At 41.3% G+C, this 10,951-nt stretch overlaps 1 protein-coding gene across 2 annotated transcripts; it reads left to right on the forward strand.

Annotated features, from left to right (window-relative positions):
• The first annotated feature begins 264 nt into the window (after positions 1 to 264).
• On the forward strand, positions 265 to 2,968 carry RYBP (ring and YY1 binding protein). 2 transcript variants are annotated; one of them, XR_011417943.1, is made up of 3 exons: positions 265 to 754; positions 1,368 to 2,132; positions 2,195 to 2,968. XR_011417943.1 is itself a non-coding variant. In XM_017148845.3 (2 exons), the coding sequence occupies exons 1-2, from the start codon at positions 616 to 618 to the stop codon at positions 1,679 to 1,681; spliced, it is 453 nt and encodes a 150-aa protein (XP_017004334.1). In that variant the 5' UTR covers positions 265 to 615; the 3' UTR covers positions 1,682 to 2,174. The 2 variants fall into 2 exon arrangements, 1 of the variants encoding a protein (XP_017004334.1); XM_017148845.3 differs by lacking the exon at positions 2,195 to 2,968 and having other exon boundaries at positions 1,368 to 2,174.
• Positions 2,969 to 10,951: the final 7,983 nt, after the last annotated feature.

A 10,951-nucleotide genomic window follows, 5' to 3' on the forward strand; every position in this document is an offset into this window, starting at 1 on the left:
TTAATATTTATACTGCTACTACTGAATAAACAATTAGTTCTTTTTGCCATCATTTGTCATTCACTTCAAATTCAATTCAATAATGGCGCCAAAGGCTCAGGGTGTACCATCAAACGGCTCTTCCCTTGCAATTTCGCCATTATTTATTAGTACTGGAGGAACAACAATATATCGATGTGTTATCGATGCACCGATGTTTCCATCGATATTTATCCATCCAAAAAAGCTAGCTATTCCAGCTATTAAAAGCTAGAAATAGCCACTAAATGGCTGACCTGGCAGCACTGCTAAAAACACACCAAAAAGACAATTGCAATTTTTTCACAACAAAAAGCCACCTAAATCGCGCAAATTAAGCAACAAATGCGTGCCAAAAACGCAGCGAATCTCCACTGAGGCCACCGTGTGTTCGTGGGCGTGGCAAAGGTGGTCGCACAGCAGCAAAACATCACAGGCAGCAGCGCAGCAGCAGCAGAAGGGGCGGGCAGAGGCAGCGGCAGAGGGAAAAGTCGGGCATTTTCAGCTGCTTCTTCTTCTTCGTGGGACTGGACTGGATTTGGATTGTTGTTTTCCCAGCACAGCAGCGCCCAGGCGTTTCTCCTCTCCACGTATATTATGGACAAGAAATCCTCGCCGGTGCGACGACAAAAGCGGCAGGCAAAGGTGATCGAGGAGAACTTCTGGGACTGCAGCGTCTGCACATATAGAAACTCGGCGGAGGCCTTCAAGTGTCGCATGTGCGACGTGCGGAAAGGTGAGTGACCCCGATTCCGAATCCGATTTCGTTTCCGAATCCCCAAGATTCCCCAGATTGCCTGGCACGCGTTCCGGTTTTCGTCTTCTCGATCGACTATTGAACTTTCTATTCTATTCTATTCAAAAAAACATATCTTTATTTATGTAAACATTAATAGATATGATAGATGGATAGGGTATCTGTTAGATAAACTACTTTGTAAATACTGAAATCATAAAAAAAAACTATGAACTGTAGCGATTGTAAACATTATTATATTTCTAGCTATTTTAAACTTTTTTTATATTTATTGATATTTTTTAAAAATGTTTATGATCAATCAATAATGATAAAAAGCTACGATTTAATCATATTTTTTAATAAACTGCTATTAAATATCTTCAAAATATGAAGAATAGCTTAATTTTTTATAAATTCTTTATTTAATTCTTATTAATTCTCGCTTAAAAATGATAATTAAATTGATTCACTCGTAAAACTTTGTTAACGTAACAAAATGTGATATGGTAAACGACCAATCTCTTATTATGTAAAAGCGAAAACCGAAACGTGCCTGACTAATTGGAAATTACAAAGTAACTCACTAACATTTCGTACCCCTTATCATCAGGAACATCCACGCGCAAGCCGCGCCTGAACTCAGCGCTAGTCGCCCAGCAGGCCGCCACTTTGCCGGGCGCCAGCGCCAACATGCCCAACGGAAAGTCCGCCTCCGGGTCGCGGCATGGCAGCGGGCACGACCGGCAGCGGCATAAACGCTACCCGGCCCGGTTGAAGAACGTGGACCGATCGACGGCGCAGACGCGCGAGGTGACGGTCAACTCGGTGACCGTGTTCATCACAGAGTACAAGGCCAAGCCGGTGAGCAGCCGGCGCGAGTCCAGCGAGCAGAGCTTCAGCGAAAGCAACGACAGCCGGAGTTAGAGGAGGCACTCCAGGCTCCCGCACGCCCAGCTCCCCGATATTCTAAGCCACGGTTCCCGGTCCCCTGTTACGAGTTGTAAATTCTAAGTGTTAGGCCCCTGGCGATAACAATTGTAAATCGAAATCCGTTTAAGTTACCAAGTATTAGGCCACATACAAGCCCCGAAAGCCACGCCCCACAATTTCATGACTTCCAGCCCAGGCCAAGTTGGCGAAGCAAGCGAAGCGACGGCGAGTCGATTGCATTTACACGACGCTCTCCAAATCCAATCTTTAAATGCGCTAAACCCTGTAAATAGCGATGCAAGAGTTCCCTGAATATCTCTGTCTCGTATCGTAATTTTAGTTGTAATTTAATTCTGCTACTCTAATTCTAATTCCTAATTTATTGATGAAAAGGCACCTGTGTGTAACCGCCGTGTACATGTTCAACAAAGATATCATTTGTTTTGTAAGTGTCGATTAAAATATGGTTTAACTAAGTGCAAGCTAATCTCAATGTTCCACTAGCAGCGCCCATCTCCAATGGTTTGTTTAACTATTATAAACTATCCCCTGTTTTTTACACTAGAAAATGCTGCCTGACAACGAAGAGTAGGGAGGAGAGAGCCACGTAGCTTGGTTGTAGACAATTTGCTAATTTTAATTCGTTTGTATACAAGACTGATTAAGCGTTACCAACCAGATATATAGGCGCCCGTACACGCACCCAGCCCGAGTCCGATTTTGATTTCAATTTTCAACCAGGAAGGACGTCCTTCCAGCAAACAATAGACGATACTCGAACTCGCAAGATGAGAATTTTGTACTTAGCAGAGCTTAAACGCTCTTCCACCATAGCAATAATTACTTAGCGAACAAACAAACAAAGAAAAACAAGAATTTTGATATGAACGATTGTATTTAATATTGGATAACGGATATAATGGTTTATAAAGTGCTTGATATTTGTATTTTGAGATAGATTGTTTAGCCACACGAAACACTCACACACACTCCTCAAAACTGCCGAACGTAGTCAAAGAATAACTTCCAATAGACAAACTTCAATTTGGATTATCGTAAACATTTACAATTAATATGAACAGTTTGTATTCCAAATGCTTGGCCCGTTGAGCATTAATCAACAGCAACGACAAAGAAAAAGACAAAACTTATGCAAAAGCAATTAAAGCCGCACTCACACACAACCACACGGATAGTTAAAACTTGAATTCCAATTGTAAAGCATAAACTTTTAAAGCATTATAAAATACATTAAATAAATTTCTAAAATGCTATTCCAAATCGGCGTTGTCTTCTCCTGCCCTCAACAGTTGAGTTTAATATTTTTTATTTGAGCTTATCCGACTTGCTAAACTTTTGTTGCCAACTTTTATTTTTGATTCTTTTTATGGCTGACATTCGGCTTAAACTTTAAAGGTCTTTAAAGAGCAAAGGAGCAGAGAGACCCACCCTGCCTGGATGCCAGTACATCCACCCATTCCCCAGGACCCCGGACCACCCACGCGTTGCCCCAACCCCACTCCCCGCCTCGCAATGTGTGTGTGTGCCTAGCTCTGTGTTCTCGACGAGGGGGGAGCACCATCTGTATCTCTATCTGAGTATCTGCTTACGCGTGCTCCCGGCCTCGAGTTTTCGGGCCTCGGATCAGAGCAGCGCTTCTGCCAGAGTTTCGGTTTCAGATGCACGGAAAACGGGAGCAGGAGCTCCACTCGGAGAAGGAGAAGGAGCTGGAGCCGGAGTCACTGTCTCTGGTCGATGGCTACGCCTTTGGCAGCTGCCTCAACTTTTCGCACAGAGCCGGAGCACATCGCACGCTTCGCAAATAAATTACAAATTGTTTTGTTCCAGCTATGCAGCCACAGTAAAACTTGCCTAACTCAACCGCCATCTGTCGCATTTTGAATGCATGCATGCATATCTATAGAAAAAAATATTCTTGTGCTTTCCGGAAATATATAACTTATTAAAAATTAAAATCCTGACAATTTTAAATGAAATAAACTCAAAATAGTTCAAAAACTATATAAGTTAAATTATCACTGATTAAGAAATCCTAAAAAAAACCCATTATAAATTTAAATATTTTTTTAAAATTTTTTTGTTGTGAATGTTTTTGAATAAATGGTTTCCTTATTACAATAACATGTTTTTAACATGAAATAATTAATAAACAATGTATGTGTATAAGTTATTAAAAAAACAAAAATCGATTGAAAATCAAGATATATTTTTTAATTTTTTTTTTCTTTTGATACAAAATTGTAACCTTCAAGAAATAGGGTTAAATAATTAAAAAAGGGAAATAAAATTGTTTAGCCTTCCCCCAAAATAAAAACTACTCAAAAAAAAGAAAAATATACTTAACGAAGCTTGACTGTAGTTACGTACGTACACTCACAGACAATTCCTCCCACATCGCCCACCCAGTCGCAGCCCTCGCGCAATTCGCTTCAGACTTCTAGCTCGGCGTTCGAAATTCTGCCGTTCGTATTTTCTCTAAAATGTTAAAATTCACAGGACCTCCCCCATTTTCCATCCCTCTAGTTTGGCCCACAGGCGGCAGCAGGCAGCAGGACCTGCGTTATCAGCGCCACACTCTGTGCGCTTATCTTCCATGTGCGCTTCGTCCTTTGGCTCCATCTCCGTCTCCAGCTCCTCCTCGCCTTCGTCCTTTCGTCGTTCGTCCTTCGTGGCCCTCCGCCTTCTTATCCGTTTGTTTGTCCGTGCTTCCGACTCATCTGTGCGACCGTCCGCACATCCTGTGCCACCCAACCGTTCCTCGTCCTTCGTCCTTGTGTGTAGTTGGAAATTCTCGTTTTGCTTGGAGGAGCGAGAAAAATAAAAGCAAAATCAGCGTTGCAGCATTTGGAAAATGTTAAAAACTCCTGGCTCCTACTGGGCATTCGCATGACGCATACGCCGCGTTGTCCGGCCGGACGGAGGATCGCCTGGAAAATAAGTGAAGTGAGGGCGCAGGATTAGGGGGTGGCGCCGAGGATGTGGGACTGGTAATCCCCGCAAGTAACTTGAGCACTTTATGGCACAACGCGCACGTGTGTCGGAATCAGTACGTGTGTGTGTGGGTGTTAGATAACCAACGCCGAGCGGGGGAATCCCCTTAAAGCTGCGATAGCTCTCGGTTTTAAACACTCTTTAGGCTTTAGCCATTTTAATTACATTAAAAACTTTCTGCAGGCATTAAATAAATTGGAGCCAAAGATGAAGATACAGCTACGCTACATCTAGAACATCTGAAGATGGCAGCGAATGGCAAACTTATGTCACTTTGATCCCTGCGAGTAACTTTGGGCCAACTCATGCGAGAGACAATGGTGGAACTACCCTCTGTGCGCCTCACCCCCTCCTGGTAATCAAGTTGGTCTTTAAAATTGAAATTCCAGCATTAGGCAAGGAATGCGACCAACGTAGAACACAATCTATCCAAAAGGGGTGGCGAAAGGATTCGAAAAGGGGATGGCGGAGGGGATGGGAACATTTGCTGCCGCTTATCTGTTTCAAATGTGCCACAGCACGTCGAATTTCATGCACCAAGAAATTATCGGTCGTCACCCATTACAGTCTGTCAAATAAATCTTTACTAATTGGAATGGCATTCTCGTATCCTTGGAATAATTAAAAATGCGCTGATAATAAATTAAAATAAATTTAATAAATAAATTTAAGCACCTGTTCACAAACTTAAAGTCAAATTAATACTTTTATTCCCCAGCTAAATGTTCAACTTATTCCTAACAATATTATACAAATTTAAATAGCCTTTCAATATTTATTCATTGATAGATTTCAAGAAACCCTGACCCATAAAGTTACAAGTAGCAAGTGACAAACGCTTCTTTCCTTAATTAAAGTTAAAAATTAAAGTTTCTCGAAGAGCGAAGAATGTGCGACAATCGCAGTGTCACCATCACCCCCTCGGGTCCTTTGGACGCCCCTCGCACCCCTTAGACCCCCCTGGAACGCCTCTGGCCCTGCCCGTTTGGGCCGTCAACTTCATTGTGTTTATTTCTCATGTTAAAATCAAATTCCCGCGTGTGCAATTTTTCATTTGGCCCGAGAGCCGGAGCCCGGAGTCCCGAGCCCGGCGGAGGAATGAAAGGGAAGTGGAAAAATGTGTAAAGGTGCGTGTGCCGGGGAAAAACCCGGGGTGGCCTTAGGGGGTGGACTTGGGCCCCCTTTGGGGTGGTGTGATTGCTCGGCTGGCTCTTCCGGCGTGCTGTCTGACGTCAGGTGAAGTCAGCTTAAAGAACAACTTTGCCTACAAACTTTTAACGCCAGCTTCAATTCTTCCGTTTGCTCAGTTTTTTGTACTTTACCTTTACCTTTTTCCCTGCGAACGCGCTGAGCTGCATTTTGGGTAACATTTTCGATACCTGTCGGCATGTGTCGAGTACCAAGAGGTATTCCCCATCTGCCCACCCATCTGCATCTCTTCCATCCTCGGCTCCCGGTTCTCGAATTCTCCTCCTTGGCGCCCGCATAACTTGCGCTCTAAACAAAACAAAAATGCGTTGGCAAAAGCGTAGGACCAGAGACAGAAGAACCCAGAGACACCAAATGGAAACTGGGGGCGGGGGCTGTGGCGCGGGGCGGGGGGCGTGGCAGGGCAGAGGCAGCTGGCTACGATGACTACGATGGCGATGGTGATGGCGACACTGGCAACAGCAAAGGCAACGTTAGTGCGACACCCTAATCTACAAGGGTAACTCAACATATCGATGAAGAACGTCTCACATTTAAAATTGAGTCGAAATGGCTTTAAGGATATCTAAGGATATCTATCTCTATAATTTATTTATATGGATAGATATAGAGATAGAGATAGAAACTAGATATGTATAACGTAAATTAACATTTAGAAACAATCGATTTTGAAAACCAGAAAATGCATTTTTATAATTAATAGACCCACTACACCAATATTATATGATTATCAATCGTTATAACTTTCAATTTTCATAATTAAACACTATTTTAGTTTAACTATAACTTAATGAAAATACTAATTTCTTCGTAACTTATTTGTAGTAGAAGTTTTCAGTAGTGATACTCAAATATTTAATTCCCAATTCATTTTTGATATTAACTTTATTATACTTTATAACATAAATAAAGATGATGCACAAAAATCTATAGCGACTAAAAATTAATTTGAAAGGTGTCTAAAAGTATTCCACGTTTTATTTTATGTATTTTACAACATACTTTTAGATACCAGTTTTAGTGTTTTCAAATCTCTGCGATATTCTGTGTTTCTTTATAGATAGTAGTAACACAAAACACATTGATCCCTTAAAAAAGGTTATATCCTTTCCAATTCGAAAAGGGTATCTCTCCGTCAGGTTACCCAGGACCACTAAGCCGCTCCATCCTGCCTGGCTGCTCGCTGGCTCTGGCTGAAAGGACAGCGACAGGCCGCCGAGGACGAGGACGAAGGAGAGGACGAAGAAGAGCTGGGGCGGTCGAAGAAGAAAGGCAGGGGGCGGAGAGGTGGAGGGGGAGGCAGACACGACACACCAAGTGTACAATAGCTTTAAGCTTAAACTCTCGCACACTTGCACGCACACACGCTCAGTTGGCCCACACACACATACATATATTTTCGGAATACAGGGCCACGAGCAACTCGAGAGAAAAAACAATATTTTTGTTGCTTTTTCCCGCTGCGTGCTGGGAAACCAGAGAAGTGGAGAGACGAAGACCCAGCCTTGGGGCGAAGTTCGTCTGCTTGTTTTAAAGGGTAGGGTTAAAGAGGGGGAGGGGGGTACGAAAGCGATCGGTGGGGCACCCTGTATTTGCAGCTGCTGACGGGGAAGAAAATTCACGGACGAACGCTATGTGTCCAAGTCCAAGAAAGAAAAATACTTGCCAGGCGACAGCGCAGCACAAACAGCCAAAGATTCCAGGGCTGCAGCAGTTCCGAAATATGCGAACAAATATTGGAGTATTCTCTACGAAAAAAAGACACCCGCGAAGGTTGGTCCCCAAAGTTGGGATTCCACGAACAGCTGAACCAACTTCGATGGGGGGGCTTTATTTATAGATATATCACGGGGCGACCCCGGGGAAGCTAACTAGCAGTTCCGGGAACTTGAAGAGTGAATAAAAAACTGACTTTTCGCCCGTGGATTTAGAAAATCGCCCATAAATCGTATCCGCTGGCGATTCGCCCGTGTATTTAGAAAAATTTTCTAAAAAATCCCGATGGAAATTTGGTTTAATTTAGGGTGAATTTTCTTGAAATAAGAAATATTTTCCTGTTTTTAGGGTGATTTGCCCTAATTTTAAGGTGTATTTTTCTAAAATTAAGGGCAAATTTTCTGATTTTATAGGCAAATGCCCTAAAAAATTAGACAAATTAAAAAAAATCGTGTTTGAGCATGCTTAACTGAATTTGGGAAGCATGTTTTTTTTTTAATCGTCTATATTCTGGGACTGCTGCTTTAATTAAACAACACCGGCGGAGGACACCGTTTCATATTATTGTATTGGTGTGTAGCTTATATGGAAGCTGCGTTAAGAGGGGGGCCCGATCTATTCAACACAGCCGTTAGAACTGAAAAATCATGTTTGTAAACGAATTAGGGAAATAAATATGAGGAGAAAAAACAACTTACTTTTTTTGGTCGTTGCGAGAATCGAACCCACGACCTCTCGGTTTAGAGTCTAGCGTCCTACCGCTGCACCACAGACCCATCGCGCAAGACAACGAACAAACTCTGCAGACATCTTATTTTCTTGAGGTCTTCGTTATATTTTGACTAAAGGCAACTAAACCGTATATTTTTTCCTGACGATTGTGACAATTAGTCCCGTTTTCTTGCCAGCAAACACAAAGATGCTTTTAACTCAGAACTCACATACGTTTTTAAGGTTTAAAGACTACTTTAATTTAAAATTCGGACGAAAAAATGTCCTTAGTATTATAACGTTTACAAAAAAAAAAAAATAAATAAAAATCAAGTTGAATCACACAGGGTTCGAACCCACAACCCCACGACCTTAGTCCTCATATAGCAAAGTTGAAAGCGCAAGTAATTAGACCGCTGGGCTACCGAATTTCACACTTTTGGAGTGATTTTTAAGGCGAATCGCCCTTGTATTTAGACAAATTTTAGAAAAAAAATTAGGGCAATTCGCCGTTGGATTTAGAAAAGGTCAAATCGAAGCAAATCGAAAAAATCGCCCTAATTATTAGAAAAATAGAAAAATTAACCCTAAAAATATTTTTTTATGGTCACCTGCCTTGAATTTATGGCAAAATTGTCGTGAAAATAGAAAATTTTTCTCAGTTCAAGGGCGAAAATTTGTTTAGGGCAATTTTCTAAAATGTAGAAAATTATTTTTATGAGTGTATGAGTAAATTATTTTCTTACAACACAATCCATTGTTCCAGATATACAGCATATATAGGTGAAAAGATCTGCTATATTATATTAATATATTTTCTATTTTGCATAGTATTTATTTTACGATTGATTACCCATCATGATTTTCACTCAATCGATCATTGGCTGCTCTATTTTGAGACAGTTTTGACCATCGTTCAACTTGGAAATGGGTCATTCGGAAAGCGAATCAGCGCCTATCTGCGATCGGAGCCAAGTTTGCTTCCTTATCAGGGAACACCGAAAATTAAATGATATTTTTCGGTTTGTACAGCTGACGGAGGACCGATAAGAATGCGGCCCCTCCCCCTGGAGAAAAGCGTATGAAACTCCCGGGGGAGTACAAAGTACAAAATAGGTACACTCAGAAAAAAAATCGCCCTGAATTTTAGAAAATCGCCATACTTTTTAAGCCAAAGGCAGCTCGCCTTGCCTTTTAGAAAAAATATTTCTAAAAATTAGAAAAAAAATTTCTAAAATTTAGGGTTAGTTTTTGCAAAATTGAATAAGAAGAAGAAAAAAAAAATCGGGGAATCGGGAGTTATGCCGACTCCATCCCTCTCTGTCGGTGTGGGGTGTTGTTGTTGGGGTTCTCGTTTCTCAACTTATTTTTCTCTCCTCTTTTTAAACACATGGATGACGTCACGATGCTTGTACACAAACAGACTTTTAATCCTAAATTGTAACTGAAATAATAACTGAAATTATTATATTATTTATTAATGATAAACATAAAAATCAAATAACTTACTATCTTGAGAAAAACATTTTGGTCGCTCGCGGGAATCGAACCCCTTACCTCACAGTTTGCAGTCAAACACTCTACTAGCTGCGCCAGGGAAGCATCACGAGAGGCGCTGTACAAAGTACATTCTCATTCTGTTCTCTTGGGTTCTAGGTTTATACTCTTATTTATCCATTATGTGTGTGTTAGCTTACCTAAATCCTTATTTGTATTAAAGTATACATTTTAATGCGCAAAAAAAAAAAAAAAAAGACGCAAAAAATGTCCGCCTCGACGTGGGATCGAACACACGCTTCCGAATATAAGCGTAGAAAACAAATAATCCGCTCGCATTAGACCCCTAGGCTACCGATTGGGCCAATTTCCTAAAATGTAAGGCGATTTTTTCTTAGTTTGAAAGAAAAATTTCTGAATAACAGAAAATTTTTCTAAAAGTGGAGAACAAGAGGAAAAATATTTCTGAAAAATAGAAATATTTTCTGAATTTCAAGGCGATTTTCAAAGTATGGCGATTTTCTAAAATTTAGGGCGATTTTTTTTCTGAGTGTAGGACAATAGTTTGGAGAACTATAGATTCTAGTTTCTTAGAAATACTCATATAAATCTCTCGATTTATATGAAAACATATTATTAGAATATTATTTTTATATGTTTATTTTCCAAGTTTAACGTTCGTCTAGATTTCGCTAGTATTACGATGTTTAAGCATATGATACGAAGTAAGATAAGTAGGTAGGAATATAGTTGGGATGCTATATAGTTGTAAGCACTATATATATAGAGTTCCATACAGAATACGGCAACGCAGCCCTGGCAGAATGGAGCAACATGGAGGGAAGGCAGCGGCAACGGCAAAGGCAACTGAAGGCAAGGCGGCCAGGCAAGACGGCCAGCAGCTCCAGCAATAGCTATATGGCTATAGCTACGGATACATCTACAGCTACAGCTACAACATCTACGGCTCCGGGGGGCGGGGCGGGGGGCGCAGCGCCCATTTGAGGCAGCCATCAAGTAGCGAATTCGCCGCCACGCCATCGAGCGTTTGACATTTCCCCATACTTGCTGGCGCGCCGCCCCGAAAAGTATCTGAAAATCGATGAATTTCATCGCAGG

The sequence above is a fragment of the Drosophila takahashii genome, chromosome 2R (genome assembly GCF_030179915.1).
Source record: "Drosophila takahashii strain IR98-3 E-12201 chromosome 2R, DtakHiC1v2, whole genome shotgun sequence".
NCBI lineage: Eukaryota > Metazoa > Arthropoda > Insecta > Diptera > Drosophilidae > Drosophila > Drosophila takahashii.